Source organism: Chenopodium quinoa, unplaced genomic scaffold (assembly GCF_001683475.1).
Source record: "Chenopodium quinoa cultivar QQ74 unplaced genomic scaffold, ASM168347v1, whole genome shotgun sequence".
NCBI classification, from domain to species: domain Eukaryota; kingdom Viridiplantae; phylum Streptophyta; class Magnoliopsida; order Caryophyllales; family Amaranthaceae; genus Chenopodium; species Chenopodium quinoa.
In genome coordinates this window covers 614289-634621 of record NW_018745419.1, presented here as the reverse complement: position 1 = coordinate 634621, position 20333 = coordinate 614289, and the positions used below count along the sequence as shown (strand labels likewise).

At 39.5% G+C, this 20333-nt stretch overlaps 1 protein-coding gene across 1 annotated transcript; it reads right to left on the bottom strand.

The window, feature by feature from the left end:
• Positions 1-3317: 3317 nt before the first annotated feature.
• LOC110713503 lies at positions 3318-4169 on the bottom strand. The gene has a single exon (XM_021891948.1). The coding sequence runs from the start codon at positions 4167-4169 to the stop codon at positions 3318-3320; it is 852 nt and encodes a 283-aa protein (XP_021747640.1).
• Between the last annotated feature and the right edge of the window lie 16164 nt (positions 4170-20333).

Sequence of the window (20333 nt, the reverse complement as noted above, 5' to 3'; positions counted from 1 at the left end):
AGGATAAAGAAGCACGAGATCTGATACATGAAGGGACCACAGCAAGAGTTGGGTGTACCGTGCCGAATAAGAAAGAGAACATCGCTTTGTTTGATAATGGGAAGCTCGAGATTCCACAGTTTGGCTACCTCATCTCCCTTCCCTCAAGCTACATTCTTGTATGCTCCGGTGATAAATTTTTTATAGAGCATTACAATCCTCATCGATTTGGTAGACAATTTGAGTTTTGTCAAGATGTTCCCGGTATGCTTACGCGTGCCATGGATGATCGTCAATCTGTAGGCTATTATGAAGCTCTTCGGCTTTGGGACTTGATTTTGTTTTGTGGCAGTCAATCCCGGGTGTTGACTCCTTGTCTTTCCCTGAATTGGCGTGACCTTGTAACTCGGGCTTTTCGGTCATGGTGGTATAAAGTGACAGTTAATGACCTTTGAGACAAGGTTGACGTTCTTTGCTCAAGTATTGAAACTGATCCCAACAAGTCTAGGAAGAGCCAGTAACATGCTGGTGACACAAGTGCTCCTCGATCGAAGACCAATGCTAGTAGTAAAAGGAGTCATGAGCCTCTGTCCAGACAAGGAAACTCTAAATCGATGACAGCTAGAGATGTCAGCCAAGGAAGAAGCTCTAGTACGTGACGGAGAATCTGACGTCAACTACATAAATAAACGTAGGAGTAAGAGGCGATCAGACGTTGTTGATGAAGAGGACATCAATTTAAACGATGCGGACTCCTTTAACGTTCTTCAAGATTTTCTTATTGTTCCTACTAACATACTGCTTGTAAGTATTCGATACTTTTTCTTCTTTTTTTTTAATTGATATTTTTTTTTCTTTTTTTTCTTATTTTTAGGATGATCAAGACTTCGAGAGTGTCTTCGCTGACTTCTTAGAGGTTGAAGCTATTTTACCTATACCGAGACCAACTGCTGGCAAGGGGAAAGCAATAAGGATCGCCACGAATAAAGTTCGTGACAATTCTCCCAGTTTACCAAGGAAGGAAATACAGTCTCCTACTCAAAGCCTAAAGTCAGTAGATGGTCCTCATTCTCTTGAGCTTGCCTCCCACGCTTTAGAGTTCGACAGTCAGTTGGTGATGACCGTACAGCTTCATCTCAACGTGTTTGCGCTCCTACTGTGTCTACAAACACGTTTCGACCAGGCCCCTTCTCTAGTACTATTTTTGCAGATGTAATAAAACACATAGGCGATCAATACTTGGCAATGTTGCAAGCGTCACCTTATTCGGAGGTACCCAAAAGGTTTGAAGAAGCGTCTATGGTGTATCGAGGTATACAAAACCTCAAGGGTGACCCGGCTCCGCTGAAGCATAAAGTTGAGTCTTATGTTTGTTCAGTCAAATCCTACCTTGCTTTGGAGGAGGCTGCAGCGAAACGACAAAGATCTGAACTAGTAACAAGAGACATACTTGCTCAATCTAAGTTTCTCAAGCAAGCGGAGTCCAACCATGCTAATGAGCAGAAAAGGCAAGAGCAATTGAAGGAACAAGATGCCTTAGTCACAAAAAGAGTAGAAGACCTTGAAGCTAAATTAACAAAAGCTTGCAAAGAGAAGAATTGTCCAACAGATGACTTGGTGGCTAGCAAAGGATTTATCAAATCAATTGAAGCACAAATGAACGCTGCGAAGCAGATTTTGGACGCCTTACATGCAACTCCTGTTCTGAGTGCTGATGAGATAGTCCAATTGGAGCAACAGAAAGTTCAACTTCAAGAGCTTCAGTCCATGCTCAAACCTTCTGAATGGATGGATTGAGAATAGACTACCCCTTATTTATTTATTTATTTTTATGGTTAAGCTGTTGAACAACACTACTTTTTTTTTTACTTTTTTTTTTTTATTTTGATCTTGACATTTTATTTTATTCATTCTATCATATGGATTTATTTCATTACTATTTCGCTATACACAGTTTATACTCTTGCGGGCCAGGAATAGGGATTTTTTTTTTGTTTAGCCGTACACAGTTTATACTCTTGTGGGCTAGGAGTTCTACAATGATGATGATTTTTTTTATGTAGCTGCACGGTTATCTTGCAAGACCAAGCCAACGTAGTTCAAATAATGTTTTTTTTTTTTTTTTTGTAAATAGTTTATCCTCTTACTTGGGAGTTTACAAGGCTTGCACTTCATGAATAGTAGCGCTTTAAAAACTTGCCATTAATTGGACCTACACGCAATCCCTCAGCATCAGCAATTTTGTATGCTCCATTAGTGTAGACTTCTCGTACCATATAAGGACCATCCCATTTTGATGTGAACTTATTTCCAGTTTTGCGCGAAGTAATAATAGGCCTTCTCACTGCCAAGACCATGTCTCTTACTTGAAAAGAACGAGGTCGAACCTTTTTGTTGAATGCACGTGTCATGCGAGCTTGATAACATTGCAATTTCTGTTGAGCTTGTAATCTTTTCTCATCATGTGCTTCAAGCTCAGCCAATCGAAGCTTGTAATTTTCATCACTAGTTAAATCCTCTTGAATGGAAATTCTTAGTGATGGAATTTGAACTTCTAAGGGTAGGATAGCCTCAACATCATACACCAACGAATATGGGGTAGATTGTGTTGCATTCTTGTATATCGTCCTGCATGCCCAAAGTGCTTCCCCTATCTTTTCATGCCAATCACGCTTAGACTTTGCAACGACCTTTCTTAGCAAGTTACAAAGCATTTTGTTAAATGCTTCAGCTAGACCATTTGCAGGAGCATTGTACATGGATGACTTATGTTGCGTGAACTTGAACTTTTGGCAAAGGCTATGCATCAAGTTGTTGACGAATGGCTTTCCATTGTCAGTGACAATTCTGTGAGGAATTCCATACCTGTAAATGATATGGGTGTGAATGAAATCGACAACATTTACTTTTCTCACCTCACGAGGGGTAACAGCTTTAGCCAACTTAGAAAAGTAATCAGTGGCAGCTAGTATGTAAGCGTGACCACCAGATGACTTTGGTGTGATCGGACCAACCACGTCAAGACCCCATCCGTCGAATGGCCATGATGTCATAGTTGGATGTAGTGGTTATGGGGGTTCGTGAATGAAGTTTGCATGAAATTGACATGCTTCACACTTTTTAACAAACTCCATGAAATCTTAAACCATTGAGGGCCAATAATACCCCGCTCTTTTGATACGATCATGAAGCTTAGGACCAGATTGATGAGCTCCACAAATCCCTGAATGACATTCCTCTATTATTTTGGTTGCCTCTTCATCTTCTAGACATCTCGACCATAGCTTGTCAAAAGATCATCTATAAAGAGCCCCTTTGAAGAGAACAAAATGAGAGGCTCAACGGCGAATTTCTATTCGATGTCGTGGATCATTAGGCAGCTTTTGGTGATCCAAATAGTCGATGATTGGTTGACGCCAGTCTTCTTTGTCAATTTGGCAGATAGTGATCATGTCAACCTCCTTGACCTCGTCATCTTCAACTTGATATTCTTCAGGTGCAACTACCCAACGATTGCAAACAGGCACATACATGGTTTCCTCTGCCCCTAGTTCCAAAGTGGCTGCAAGACCAGCAAGCGCGTCAGCCATCTTGTTGGCACTCCTTAGAACATGGCTTAGCTTGACAATGTCAAACTTGTCAAGCAATCTTAATGCATGTTTGTGATAAGTAATTAAATCCTCTTTATTGACTTCGTATTCGCCTAAAAGTTGACTTATAACGAGTTGCGAATCTCCATAAACATCAAGATCTTGAATTTCCATTTCAACCGCCATTTGAAGACCCATAATAAGAGCTTGGTACTCAGCCATGTTGTTTGAGCACAACTGAGTTAGCATAAATGAGTAAGGTAAAACGTGCTTTTCTAGCGACACAAAGACTACCCCTGCTCCTGCGCCGTCTTGACGAGGAGCCTCGTCAAAATACATTTCCCATGGTGGTAGTATTTCGATGTTAAACACATCTTCTCCAGGCAAATCAACGGACATCTCCCATTCAGGTGGTACTGGATGGTCGGCAAAGAAATCAGCGATGGCTTGTCCTTTGACAGACTTTTGTGGTACGAACATTATATCGTACTGTTTGATGTGTACAGCCCATTTAGCTAGTCTTCCTAACAACACTGGTCTTGAGAGGATGTACTTGATTGGGTCGACTTTTGAGACGACATGGACTGTATGAGCTTGCATGTAATGCTTCAACTTTTGAATGGAAAAAATTAACGCAAGACAAATTTTTTCAATTGGTTAATAATTCAGCTCAGCACCCACCAACGTTCGACTCAAGTAATAAAGAGTTATCTCCTAGCGATCGTCAATTTCTTGAGCACACATTGCCCTCAATTATCTTTCTTGAGAAACTATGTACAGGATTAGAGGTTTTCCTTTAACTGGTGCCCCCAAAACCGGCGGAGAGGATAAATACTTTTTTATATTGTCGAACGCTTTGTTACACGTCTCATCCCATTTGAATGGAGCATCCTTTTTCATGAGATGACTAAATGGTTGACATCTTCCTGCAAGATTGGAGATAAACCTCCGAATATATGCAAGGCGCCCTTGGAGACCGCGAAGTTCTTTGAGATTTCGTGGTACAGACATTTCTTGAATTGCCTTAATTTTGGTTTGGTCAATTTCAATTCCCCTATGTTTTACGATGAAACCTAAAAATTTTCCTGAGGTAACACTGAACGCACATTTGAGCAGATTCATTTTCAATTGACATTTACGTAGCCTTTCAAAGATTTTGCGAAGGTCACCTAGGTGATCCTCCCTCTTTTTAGACTTAACCACTAAATCGTCCACATAGCACTCCACGATTTTGTGCATCATATCTTTGAAGATCTTTTGCATTGCACGTTGATACGTGGCCCCGGCATTTTTTTAAACCAAACGGCATATCTTTGTAGCAAAATATCCCTTTTGGGTTGCAAAATGTCGTGGCTTCTTGATCTTCAGGCGCCATGTGAATTTGATTGTATCCAGCTGTGCAATCCATGAATGACAATGCTTCATGTCCAGCGGTGGCATCGATCATGATTTCTGTGACTGGAAGTGGGAAGTCATCCTTGGGACATGCTTCATTCAAATCGCGGAAGTCCACACAAACTCGTAGTTGCCCATTTTTCTTCCTCACAGGGACAATGTTTGCTATCCATGTAGGGTATTTGACTTCACGAATGAACCCTGCATCGATGAGTTTGTTTACCTCAGATTCAATTTTTGGGATCAACTCTGACCTGAATCGCCTTTGTGATTGCTTCTTTGGACTCACACCTTTTTTAATTGTTAATCGATGGACGGCGACTTTCGGGTTAAGACCTGGCATTTCTTTGTAACTCCATGCAAAGACATCTTTGTACGCAGAGAGTAATTTGAAGTACTCTTGTTCTTGCGCTTGAGTAAGAAGAGCACTAATGTATATAGGAAGTGGGTCTTCGAAAGTGCCAAGGTTTAACTCTTTTAACTCATCTACTGTTTCTTGCCCCCCGTCTTCAAGTGTCTTGGGAGCTTCATCAGTTTCTATTTCCTCGTCGGGATTTGGCACCTCTTCAGCCGTCACATGGTTCGTGGAAACAATATCCTTATGCTCCTCTATAGCATGGTCGGATGACTCATTTTGGTTAGTGAAAACCGCGGTGCGAAATCTTGCCTTTAAAGGTTGTTTCTCAATAACATCTATGTCTTGCTTTCTTTTCATGCGAGAGGGAACAACACTTTTCGACTCATCATTTTTCATGACATTGTCTTCCCTTTTCTTTATGCGACTAAAAGCTGACTGTCTTTGTTCTTTGCTAGAGGCACTTGTCATGCCTTCGCGGTCAAAGACATATACCTTTTGTCTTAAGGGTTGCGAACTTGAAGTTTCTTTAACCTTATGGTCACATTCTCCAAGCCTATCGAACACTGAGACATGATTCCTCACAGTAGATGGTTGAAGTCGATTAAATACAGAAGTTCTGGGTGTGGGAACATCGTTCTCACCTTCACCTTCCTTGAATTCCTCGGCAGTAATGTACTGTGAGGAAGAAGCGTCTACTTTACGCCATACACCAATTTTGATTGGTTTGGGGCGCTGAAACCCTAGGCCTGCCTTGGATTCTTGAAAACTAGAGCCATAGTCAAGTAGTTTCTTCTGAGTATCATTGAGTCCGTTAGGTTTAATGTCTATGACCTTACCCATGGGTGTTGGGTTTTCAAAGTCATATCCTGCCTTTGCCAATAGCTTGTATGAATTTTGTCCGAACTTTGCTTTGTTAAGCTCTTTTGCCTTAGATGACTCTGTTGATAACTTAGAAATTTGGCTTTTCGCGCCTTTACCCAATGGTAAAGTTGTTTTACTGTTCAAGTTTTTTAGAATAGTGTCATCAATTGGCTTTGCTACCTTAGCATCAAGGTTAACCTCTCGACCCACAAAAGGTGATTCTCCCTCCTTGCGACGTGTTTTTGGGATGTATCGCAAAATAGGAGTTGACAACTTTGGCTTTTCTTTTATGACAAGCTAAGAGACACTCTTTTTGTCCACTTCTACCTTTTGTTGAGACTTCTCCTCAACAAGAGATGTCTTTTTGTCATTTGAAACCAAAGTAGTGCTCTCCTTAACTTCTCTTTTTCCAGTTGAAAGGACTTGGGAAGGTAGTATCTCACTTGACGCTTCTTCTTCAAAAAAACTTGGCGTCAGCAAAGTAAGAACCTGCTTTGCTAAAGGGTTTGACATCCCCATTTATCTTCTTTTCGCCTCCACGATAGTACTTGAGACATTGATGGAAGGTCGATGCTACCACACCATTCTCATGCAACCAAGGGCGTCCTAGCAACATTTTGTATGATGTCTTTGTGTTAATCACATGAAAGAGAGTTGATGACGTTAACTCTCCCATTGTGAGTTCAAGGCGTATTATGCCTATTGCATGCTGACTGTCAAGGTTAAATCCTTGGATCACTATTGCGACTGCTAGAGAGTTCATCCATCTTGATTCCTAACTTTATCATAGTGGATTTTGGCATGATGTTAACAACAGATCCACCATCGACTAAAATGCGACTCACTTTTTGTTCACGGATATACCCTGACACAAACAAGGGTCTATTGTGGGGTTTTGACCCCATTAACATATCATCATCTGTGAACGTCAAGGCTGCGTTGTACGACACACATTTCGTGGCATCTTCTGCAGGTTCTCCAGCATTTTTCACTTTATCGGCATACAACTTTGGGTGTTGAAGTGCAAGAGATAACTGTTGACACATTTCTTTAGGCAAATGAAAATTTGCCTCCATCCCATGCGTGAAGGAAGAGCATCCAAGAAAGTAGATATTTTTGGATTTACTATCACCTCGGATTGTTGTACAACTGATTTTGTTGATGTATCATCATCAACTTGTTCCTCCTCACTTTCCACAAAGGAAACCGTATTCGCCGTAACCACAGTAAAGTAGTCTTCCGGGAAATATTCCTCCAAAGTTACAGGAGACAACAGCTATTGCTCAAGAAAATCAATAGGGAGGACCTTTTGCTTGCTGGCCTTTTTTGCTTTCTTTTTCCCCTTTGAATGCTTGGATTTCCTCTTCTTTTGTTGCTTTCTTTTGCGATGAAAAGGTTTTGGTTTAGGATTATGCACTTGTTTCCTTGGCCTTCTCCTAGTCACCAATGTCCACCCTTCGTCATCATCTTCATCTCGGTAGTTAACATGTGTTTGGTGTTCAACCTGAGATGAGACTTCGTGTTGAATAGATTGACTCTCAACAAGTATGATCACAGGCTCCAAACTTCCAAATTGCAAAGTTTGAGCCTGAAATGATGGTTCACTAGCTACCGAGGCATGATTTGATGTCACTGGCTCGTCGATATCTAGCTCGATTGTCCCATCCTTTGCCAATTGCATAATTTTCTCCTTAAGTGTTATACACTTTTCAATAGGATGACTAATCAACCTATGATACAGATAATAATTGGGATCGGATGTCTTGTTCATCTGCTCAGGGCGCTTTGACTTAGGCAACTCGATGATTTTGTTTTCCAGCAATTTGTCTAACATGCCAGACAGGTTAGAGTCTGGGAAAGGGTACTTCTTAGCTTGAAGCTCTTTCAAAGTGGGTTTATCTTTCTTGACAAATCTCAAAGATGAACCCTTACTTTCTTCTTTCTTCTTTCTTCTTCCCTGAAATTTTGATGGGTGCAGAAGAAATAGTCACAGACAACGTCTCCTTAGTTGAACTATTGGAGGACATGTCATTTTTATAATACTCCTTTTTTTCTTTCCTGGCTTATGAAGCAAGCCCCTTTTTCTTCCTGTTGTAGGTGATCGAGAGTTCCATGTCATGAGTTCTCGTCGCCAACTCCTTACAAGATCTTGGTTTGATACCCTTTAGGATGTAATGTAGTTCCCAACTCATCCCATTAATGCACATTTCTATGGCAGAAGTTTCAGTGAGTCGATCCTTACATTCCAAACTTAGACCAGCGGTTGATGTAATGAATGACTGGCTCATCATCCCACTGTGTAGTTTGAGTTAGCTCAGTCATGCTAACGACACGCTTAGTGCTGAAGAATCGCCCCCAAAAACTCCATTTCAATTTGATCCCAATTGTCAATGGACTCAGCCTCTAAGTTGGTGTACCACTCAAAAGCGGTTCCCTTAAGAGAACAAACGAATTGTTTAACAAGTAGGTCACCCTTGGTACCACCATTGCTGCACGTCTCTATGAAATGTGCAACATGTTGTTTTGGGTTACCCTTTCCATCAAAGAGTTGAAATTCTGGAGGTTGGTATCCAAACGGCATTTTCAGCTCATCTATCCTCCTAGTGTAAGGCTTCACATAACGTCGACTATTATATGAACCTCCCCCTCCAAGTTGGCTCTTGACAGCATTGACTATCATAGCTTGAACTTGTTCAGCATTGATTAAATTTTGTGCCCCATTTGGCTTTAATTCCGCCGATTTAATGCTACCATCTGAGCTGTCATCACTTTCAGTCTCAATCGCTTTTTTTCTCAAGTTTCTTTGTCAAAGCAGCAATTTGTTCATTTTGGTGTTTGATTTGAGCATCTTTTTCCTCCCCATCTTTCTTCAGCTGTTCAAGGGTACTGCTCATTTCAGCCATTTCATGTTCGACCGTCTTAGTGTGCGTCACCATAACAGCAACAAAAGTAGGTTCATGTGAACTCACACTACACTCATTCTCATGTCCTTCAGAAGAGTGAGTTTGTATGGATGACAGGATCTAATGAACCAAACACAAGACTCTCATGTGGTTCATGAGTGGGGGACGTGAGAGACCTCACAGAAGTGGCAAGACAAGCGCGACTTTTTTGTGCTTCGGTTGGTATTGACGCGGCATGCAAGCTTCTTGCGGCGGAGTCAACAACAGCTTGCTTCATCCTTCTAGTAACGATGCCCTCATCATTTTAGCTGTTAAGCATTTCAGCCAACTCAGCAACCCTTTGTTGAGCTATAGCAGAGATCCTTTTGACGACAGGGGTCTTTGAGGCCATTTCAAGTTTTTTATTTTTTGAACGTACGGAAACAGAGATGAGATGCAGAGATAGTCCCACCGAGCGTGCCAAAAATTTGTTTACACAAATTTCGAGTCTAAATAAATAAAGACGGGAAATAAAGTAACAAATGAATTTATATTAATATGTGTTTTTGGGTACAATCTCTGTATAAAAGTTTATAATAAAATAAACTAAGTCCTCTGATTCTGTTCCGCAGCTTGACAATGACACGTGTGTGACACCTGTAGGGTGATGGTTGATGACGTCAAATTGAGTTTGAACACAGGGTGACATTTGATGATGTCAACCTGTATTCAAGGGTTTTGTTTGAATACACCAGAATGAGGGCTTTAAGCTTAGTCCCGTTCAAGTGTGTTTGAGTGTATCCGAACAAGTCGGCACGAGTTTGATGTGCTTGTTGACTTACTTCAGAGAGAATTCCGTTTGAGTTTTATGAGCTCTTGGAATAATAATTTCTGGATCCCCTCAACTGATGGAGAAATGGTGTATATAGGAGATGAGAACCCCTTGAGTGGACTTAGTAGGTCTGGGCCTGGCCCATTTTATGACTTAATATTCTTTTAACCCGGTCCGTTGAATTTATTTTATAATCCGAATTTTATTTAACTAATTCAGATTATGTGTTTAGGTGGGCCAAAATTAATTAAAATGGATCATTCATATGATTTTAACCCAAATTAATTCATTTAATTTAATGTATGACACTCATAAAATTTCCGTGTCTACACCATCACTTGGACAATAAATACTAAATCATATATAATCCATGACACTCTCAAATTAATCATCTTATTATGAAAATGATCAGTAATGAAGATGCTAAGATTAGCAAAGTATTTATAAATAAACCTATGCAATAAGTGAACAACAGCATTCACAATTGCATGAAAGAAATCAAGCATATTAGATATGGGTGTGATTTCTATAGATGTTTTATAAAGAGTGATACTCTTAAAACATTCGGAGAAACCATTTATCATAAAATGAACCATTCAGGTTTTGGAGTAATTTAAACTTTCATGCAATTTTTATCACTCCGTTTGCTATTTAATTGTGGTTTAGAATTAAATAATGAGTCCATTCGAGTCTTGGAATATTCAAAATAGGGTATCAAGACCAGTCTTGGTAAGGAAACACCTATTAAGTGAACATTGAATATTATAATCGAAAATTAACCCTAATCGAGGTCATTTAAACGATGGACGATTAATGACCAGTTGAGATTAGTGTGTAGTTTGATTCATAGCATCGTTTCATGTGCTACAAGGACATGATTATCATGAATCATTTTCACAGGTATTGGTTTAGAACCATACTTCATCGACCGATGAGAATACTTTAAGAGATTAAAAATCGTCATAAGTATACTTCTCATTATGGCTATCGGAACCTATTTCCTCGACCATGAGTACTGTGAGTTCTCTTGTTTAAGTACTAGTCCGCTTTGATGTTGTCAAACATCTGCCGTAATAGGGGATTATAACGGCAACACTCAGGCGACTAGGTCCTCTCGGTAAGAGGAGCTACATTACAAGACTGGGAATGTCCCCCTACTAAAATAGGGAAGATGTCTTTGTTATATACAAGGCCTCTCGTAGAGCGAGACTGTGAAAATGCATGGTCGTGCTTGGATGGATTTTAGAAATCATCTGTTTATTGACAGTCGGACTTGTAATCGAGAAATACTTCTGGACGTAATAAGGATGACAAAATAATCTTACCTTATAGTTCATGAAGAGACATTAAGCGACATAGGAAAAAGGTTATACACTAAATGCGCACTTGTCCAGAAGGACAAGTGGGAAATTGAAAGGAATGGTGTCCTTCGAACAAGTGTACTATTCCGTTACTGGGTTCAGAATTATTAGAAAGCTAATATATTTAGTAAGGTCAAGTGATCGGAATGCCTGGGTGGAGGTCGCTTCCGATCATTACAGCTTAATCTTGACTGAACCCTTCGGGTCACACCCAAGCAACTAACGAACCGAAGCGACGAATTAATCTGGAAGGAATTAATAAGTTGACCGAGTAATTAATATTTAGACGTCAGGGAATTCGAGCTTAGAGCGTCAAAACCAAACATCAGTAGTCGAGTCGAAAAATAGTAAAAGACGAGACATGAAAATAATAATAAATCAACAAAGACCAAAATACCCCTAGCATCGGAACACCGCGTGCTAGGGGGTATAGCCAAGCTAGTAGCCCGCACAAAGTGCAGGGCTTGCTAGGAAGCTACGGCTAGCTGCCCGCACCTAGTGCGTGGCGTGCTCGTATGCTGCAACTAGCAGCCCGCACTAGGTGTGCGGCATGCTAGCAGCAGCTCTCGGCAGCAGCAGCCCGCACGCAAGTGCATGGGGGTGTCGGTCGAGAGTGCGAGCAGCAGCCCGCACTTTGTGTTGCGGGGATGGCTGGGTCGTGAGAAGGGCAGCAGCAAATGGGAAGCCCACTTGGGTGCCTTGGTGCCCAAGTGGAAGTTGCCAATTGGCGGAAGGTGAGGGAGAGAGTGGGGAGCAAGTTTGGTCCCCCCTCCTCCAAATGGTCCTCACCTAACCTTTCACATAAGCTTGCCACTTGTTGATTTATTACTAGTTTGATTATTAATTTTATTTTAGCTTTAAAATAAAATGGGAAAATCAAATTCTCCCACATTGATGGGAGAGCTTTTCACACTCATGCATTTCCCTATAAATACCCAAGTTGGGGTATTGGGAAAAGCACTTGAGAAAGAGTTAAAAAAGGCATCACCATTGTGAAAACCTTTGAACTCATTAATTACTCGGGTTTTGGTCGGGCCTTGATAACCCTAAGGCATTGGACCGTTTTTGGTGGTCGAGTTGTGGGTGGACTATCATTGGAGGCCGTCATAATTTTGAGGCTTGCTTTCGAAGTAAGAGCCCCTTTCGGTCGGGCGAAGCACGCTCCAATGGTAATTGTTTTATCTTAATCTTGTGATTAATTTTATTATGTTTATGGTTTTATTTAGTGCGAGTGTGGTCTTGTTTTTGGGTTTGTTTCCGCGGTGAGTCGGACTCACCAAACCCCAACATATGTTGGTGCCTAAGTTCACTTAAGGTGTTTTTAACACCGAGGGATAGGATTTGTGGCGCTTTATGCGTTTAAGGTGTCATTGGCACCGAGGTAGAAATAAAAAGGGTTCAACAGTAAATATTATGTGGTCACTAATTATTAAAGAATTAAATTGGTATATTTGATTGATTGAATTATTGTTGATTGAATGATTATGATTTAGAGTCATCACCAAGTTTTATAATATGTAAATAACATAAAGTGAAAGAGATTACGCACCAAAACTCTTGGAACGTATACACCTCGAGTATGAACATATGGGGGGAGTTATGTGACTTTATATTTGATCATAACTTCTACTTGAGTACAGGACATTGTACATTCCTTTTATTATTATTATGCGCAGGAATTCCACCACCTATGTGTGGTTATGAGTGATGTTATGAGTCAACACGTTGAGTGATTTATTTGTGCATCATTTCTTAAGATATGGTACCCTTAGACACCCAAGCCTTTGACCTTAGAATGGCATTATGTGTATCTTGGCTTATGGTATGCTTATGTGATTACGTGATATGCGACGTGTTAGGATATCTTTTTTTCTGTTAGTTTAGTTTAGGTTCCCAATTGTGAAGTTGTCTCTTCGTAATTTTGAGTCATATTCGAAGGGTAACATAAAAAAATCGAAAAAATGATGGCAAATATAAAAAAACGCTCAAATAAGAAAATAACTTTACGAGCAGGTGGCGCGCAACTTAATGAGTTGCGCGACCCCAACCGGCGCAAGTGATTCGGATCCGCGAGCCAGCCGCGCGCAGCTTAGTCACTTGCGCGCAACTACTATTACGAGCCATTTTGATTTTTGCGAAAACAAATTGGCTCGTTCAAACAATATCTTCATTAACGATTTTTTAAAGGTGATGTTATCCATTCAAATATATTTTGCGTTCTTTCTCCTTTTTTTCTAAAACAAGCGTATCGATTTACTTATCCTTTCGTACTTCTTTTAGGGCCGGTTTTCAAACTCGGGAACGAAGACTCCCAGACGCTCGCATTCTACGTTTACCATCAACAATCCACCCCTTTCAAACCACCTTCCCTCAATAACTAGTCCTAGCCCAACAACAATGTCAACCATTAAGCAACTACAATAAGAGATTGCTCCCTTGAGAGAAGAAAAGGCTCAAGACGCCGAGGAAAGAAAAATTAAGAAACTTGAAAAGGCTGAAAAGAAAAATGTCGAGACTCTAGCCTTGCAACAAAAGATGGAACAATTATCCATCAAAGAAAATTCGTTGGATAAGCTTGTTCTTCGTTCTACCATGGGGAACAGGTACTTCGACGCAAAAACGTTTGCTCCTCCTCAGGACTTGCTTTACCGGAAAAGTTTGTAGCTACGGACTTGCCAATATTTAAGGTGACTAATAATCTACAAAATCGCTTAATGTGTTTTACTGGCACCATGGCATTAAAGGGGAGTTGATCCTAAGTTGTATTCTTTGACTTTCCCTTTATCTCTAGACCCAACCGCGAGAGAGTGGTACTATGGGCTAGATCTGAAATTAAATACAACAAGGGAAGATGTAGTTTCGGCTTTCATTACCCAATATGAGAGTAACATAGAGTTCAAATCGACTCTATGTGAACTTGAAATTCTTAAGCAAAGCGACGATGAAGGTTTCCTTGCTTTCTATGGTAGATGGCGAGAAAAGGCAGCTCACCTTGCACAAAGGCCACCTGAACTCGAGTTAGTACAAAAGTTCATTGACAACTGTCATGAAAAGTACAACAAGCATCTACGTTACCTTGGTTTAGACACTTTCAAAAGGTCTATTATGTGGCTACTAGGATTGAATATTATCTTTCCAAAGAAAAAGCAAACAAACCTTATCATCCTCAACCTAGGAATAACTACAAAAAGGGGAATGATAATACTTCATCCTCTATTGATGTATTTGCGACTTCCACGCAATATAATAACAGTAATGATCCACGAAGAAGATGGACAAAAGAAAGAAAATTTACACCATTTCCTGTGAGCTATAAAGAATTATTAGAAAAATTGAGGAAAAAAGGTCTACTTACACAAACAAGGCCAACACCACCCACTCCACCAGAAAAAAGGTACGCTCAATGGGATGGTAATGCTTATTGTGCTTATCATAAGGGAATTAGGCATGAAACCGAACGTTTCTATGTCTTAAAACACAAAGTACAAGATCTAGTAGACGATGGGAGAATTCCCACGCCTAAACCTAACAACAATGTATCCCCACTAAGGGTATTTCACATTGATGAGGACCATATGGGAAATAATATGTTCAATTCTTTGGACTATATCACACCTATAGGGAAACCTCTAAACACAACACTCATAGGGGCAACTAATGAAGTGAGTGGGTTATGGGACGACGACTTTCAAGACTTATACGTCTCTAAGTATGCCGCCGTCCCACCTCCATCTTGTCTCCAAAATGAGACAAATGGAGCGCTTGATTGGGATTATTTATTGGGGAAGTCACAAGACTTATCAAATCTCTCCTTCGATGAACAATGGCATCAAGCACAACTGATGGAACATCTTGAAATGGAGGCACATTCAAAGCCTCTAGAAGAAAGTTGGTTCACGAGTCCTACAACTAACCCAAACGAAATAGATCATCTAACTCGTTCAGGGCGAGTTTACCAATCACCCCCAAATGGATCTTCAACCACACAAAATTAAACTCAAGGTCAATTACAAAACTCAGTACCACCTCCACTAGAGGTGAAAGATCCATTGGTCAAACAACTTCGCCAATCCAAGGCGAATGTTAGCATTACTCTCTTATGAACGCTCTAACGGCTTTGTCTGTAAGTACAGACACAACCCCTCAGGATATCGTTAGCTTGCTTACTAGCGAGAAATCCAACAAATCAATCATTTTCACTTATGATGATTTGCCTTCAAAAGACACTACCCACAACAACGCATTATACTTAATTGTGGGGTGCAAAGAGTACAATATCCCTCTCACTCTAGTAGACAACGGATCAGGTGTAAATGTGTGCCCACTACAAACAGCAAAAAATCTAGGCCTTAATTTGGAAAAAGATTTTCATTCAACAACACAAAGCATTGGGGCCTATGAAAACTCGAGGAGATCAATGTGTTGGAACTGTTGAGCTACCAGTCACCACAGGCCCAATTCAAAAGATGGTTGAATTCCATGTCATGGATATAAAACCCAGATTCAACCTTCTACTTGAAAGTCCTTGTATACATGAGCTTGGTGCAATACCATCCTCACTTCATCAAATGATTAGGTTGAACTATCAAGGGCAACTTATGACTATACATGCTTCTCCTCTCAAAATAGTTATAAATGACCAATCACTTATAGATTTAAACCATGATAATGATGAAGTGAACATGTGGGGATTTTCTGCCGAGCCAATATGCACAATCGAAATGGAAGAGAGTCTTGAAGAATCATTCAAGCTTGATCCATACTCCCCCCGGATAGTAAACAAAATCTTGTTTAAGAGTAATTACTTTCTTGGGATGCCTTTGGGAATGCGAATGAAGAAATCTCTTTTACTACCTATCCCAAAGAAATGTCTCTCTTTTGGATTGGGATACAAACCAACTAAGGAAGAACTAGAGACTCACGATGCTAAAAACAAAGCACGTAAAGACAACAATAAAAAGGGAATAATCACTTTGCTCCCATCTTACTAATAAACCCTTAATGGACAATTCATTAGGGAGGGAGAATATTATCCTTGCTATGACTTTCCAGAACCATTAGTTTTGGGAGGAATCAAGAAGCCTGGATTTGAGATATTTCATGACTGCTACTTCTTAAATGACGATCTCGAAATCGTTGAAACAAAACACCCAACCCCAGGGTGCTATGATAGGCAAGCATTCAACTTGCTATTTGGACTAGAGCAAAACCATGTTGCTACCATGACTAATCATAATGCCATCTAAGATGAAGATTTTGACCCAACCTCGTTGATCACCCCTTCTAATGAAACCTTCGAGCATAAATGGAGGAAATCTTTCAAGTGGAATAATCATAAAGGCGATAAGCTGGAGATCATCACAGGAGAAGGGAAGATGTTCGAAGAATCGGATGATGAGTTTAGCTTAGACTTTAAGGAAGCTAAAAATTTGAGCCTTGTGGCTATTACTGAGTCTTTATTTTCTGGACGAAGATCCAAAAAAGGATTCTTCTCTTGATGTACTATCTTTTGAATTCAATAATATGAGCTCTATTTCCGAGTATATGCCTTCTCTCGAATCTTTTGAATGCTATAACAATCAATCTAATGAAGATGATAATATTTATAAATTGGTTGAACTAATGAATGAACAATAACAAAAGAATCCTATAATTGAAGAAACTGAAGCAGTCAATATAGGGACTAATGAAAACAAAAGAGAAGTCAAAATTGGCTTAACTTTAAATCCGAAAGAGCGATCGACTCTTATATCGACGCTCAAAGAATTCGAAGACGTGTTCTCTTGGTCATATAAGGACATGCCTAGAATAGATAGGGAAATTGCGGAACATACCATTCCCTTGGACCCTACCTCTAAACAAGTAAAACAAAAACTTCGACGAATGAAACCTGATGTCACTTTGAAAATAAAAGAAGAAGTACAAAAGCAATTAGACGCAAGTTTCATTCGCTTATGTAATTACCCGGAATGGGTAGCAAACATCGTCCCAGTCCTTAAAAAGGATGGACGAGTTTGCATGTGTGTCGACTTTAAGGACCTTAACAAGGCTAGCCCTAAAGACGATTTTCCTCTACCTCATATTGATATATTGGTAGATAACACGGATGAACATGCAATGTTATCCTTTATGGATGGATAAGAAGGTTACAAACAAATCCTAATGGCAAAAAAAATGAAGAAAAGACATGCTTTATCACCCCTTGGGGTACATATTGCTACACAGTCATGCCATTTGGTTTAAAAAATACAGGAGCTACGTACCAAAGAACGGGTACGACTCTCTTACATGATATGATGCATAAAGAAATAGAAGTATATGTGTATGATTTGATTGTACAGTCCAAAGATAGAATGGGACACATAAAAGCTTTACGCAAATTTTTCACTCGCATAAAAGAATATAAAATGTGATTGAATCCACGAAAATACGCCTTCAAAGGTAACTTCTGGTAAGTTACTCGGATACGTAGTAAGAACACGTGGTACTGAAATCGATCCCTCTAAAATAAAGGCAATCGTTGATATGCCTCCCCCTCAAACAGAAAAAGAAATTAGGGGGTTTCTTGGCAAACTATAATAAATTAGTTGGTTTATCAACAAATTGACTATGACTTATGAGCCAATATTCAAAAAATTGAAAAAAGATGAAAAACATGAATGGGATGATCAATGCCAAAGGGCCTTTGAGAAAATCAAAGATTATCTCAAATGTCCATCAATTTTAGCACAAACAGTACCCAAACTACCTCTTAGGCTATACATCATGGTTACAGACACGGCCACAGGTGCCATGCTAGCACAAGAGGTAGAGAAAGTCGAGCGTGCAATATACTACATAAGCAAAAAATTAATTCAATATGAAACAAAATTTAGCACCTTGGAAAAAACAAGTTTAGCATTAGTGTGGGCAACTAAAAAATTACGACATTATATGTTACCACACACTACTCATGTGATATCTCAACAAAATTTGATAAAGTATTTGTTTGAACAACCACCTATACAAAGAAGAATATCCAAATGGTTAGTGATGTTGCCCGAATTTGAATTAAAATATATTCCTGAAAAATCAATAAAAGGAAAAGTAAATTCCGATTTTCTGGCCCAACATCCTATTCAAACAAGTCATGCAGAAACTACTCATCTTCTGGATGAAAAGATTCTCATGACGCAAGATGACAAATGGGTAATGTACTTCGACAGTGCATCCAATCAAAAAGGTTGTGGCGTGTGAGTGTTACTTATAAGTCCAGAGGGAGCACATACTCCAATCTCTGTCAAACTAGACTTTGAGGTTACTAATAATGTCGTGGAATGTGAAGCGTGCATTATTGGTTTAGAAGCAGCAGTTAGCATAGGTGTGCAAAAAATTAGAGTTATATGGAGATTCTAGTTTGATTATAAATCATATACTAAAAAAATGGAAAATAAAGAACTCCACAATGATATTATACCAAGCACACCTAGAGCAACTCATCGAGCATTTTGAACACATTTATTTTAAATACCTCCCATGGGATGATAATCAATTTGACGATGCGCTAGCAAAATTAGCCTCAATGATCAACATTCCAGATCATTTAAATATGATGCCATTATGCGTTGATAGAAGAGAAGAACTAACATATTGCAACACAATGGAGGAAATAAATGACATTGAAGGACACAATCCTTGGTATGATCATATCCTCCAATATATTACCCATGGCACATTGATGTGTCTATTTTATATTGTATTTTACCCCTGTCCCTTGGTCATAATTAGTAGTGTTTTTGGCTCTTTAGAGCCACTTTTATTACTAATTGGTGTTTTCGTAGATTTGGTTGACTTTTGCAGGGATTTATGCTTTTGGAGTATTTTCCCGAGATATTTTGGAGCAATCACGAGCATTGGAGAAGCACGACCAGAGTTTATAGCCCAGGGCCGGTTAGAGCCATCGAATCGGTGATTAAGGGCTCGGTATAGGTGATACCGGGGCATTTGGGCCGAGTATTCAAGACCCAAAGAGGAAACCCAGATTGGCCCGAAGAATTGGAGCCCAATCGAAGTCCAAATAGTGGCCCAAATGAGTCGCCCGGCCAAAAAGGCTGGCACCCGGAGGCGCGCTCGGTCGGGCGGGAGAAGCTTAGTCTGGCGCCCGGTGACGCGCCCGGCCGGGCGCGAGATTAGTATTAGAGTCAAAAAAGGCGCGCCCGATCGGGCGGTGCCTCGCCCGATAGGGCGCGTGTTTTATTAGTTGATTTTTAACGTAGTTTTAATTTGTTTTATCTTAGGATTTTTTGTACGGAGTATAAATACTCCTCCGTAATACGTTTTTAGGAGGACTACTTCTTCTCTTCTTCTCTCTTTTCACTTTTATTTACTCTCTTAATTATTCTCTTAGATTTCTTTTCTCTTAAACCTTTTTTCGTAATTCTACTCTTAATTCCAGATTTATTTTGGTAACGATTTCTCTTCCCTTAATCTTAGTTGTTTATTTTATTCCTTTCATCATGATTTATTTTATTACCTTGTTTAGTTTAGTTTTTAATATGTGTGAGTAGTTTAATTTCTAGGGTTTATGGAGATCTAATAAATAATATGAAGGGGTAAATTATTGTTGTTGATTATCAATGCTAGATTAATTTCCTATTGATTGATTTAATGCTTTGTGACCAGATTAGGCCTATCTTTTATGCATGAGTTTGACAATATTGATTCAAGAATCGAGAGATGAGAATTAATGTTTAGGTCTAGTTTCAATAGGCAGATTAATTTATAAATGGTTAAGTCGAGATTCGAGAGATGAGATTTAATACCGGTAGATTAATTCTGTGATTGTAATACGAAGCGAAATCCCTTTACAATCTGGTTAGTTGATGCATTGATGATTGACTATTATTGATTGTATGTATTGCAAGATAATTTCTTATTGAATTGTTTTAACGTTTTACAATTGCGGCTTGTAAAAGTATAGCAAAATTGAATTGATGAATCAAGCAGATGTTAATTTGATATTAAAGGCTATTTTCAATAAGAACTTAGATCTAGTAAATTGCGAGAGCCTGTTAAATCTATGTTGATTAATAAATT

Excerpts from the sequence above, each read along its gene's own strand:
- LOC110713503 (XM_021891948.1), bottom strand. The coding sequence starts at position 4,169 with ATGCAAGCTCATACAGTCCATGTCGTCTCAAAAGTCGACCCAATCAAG.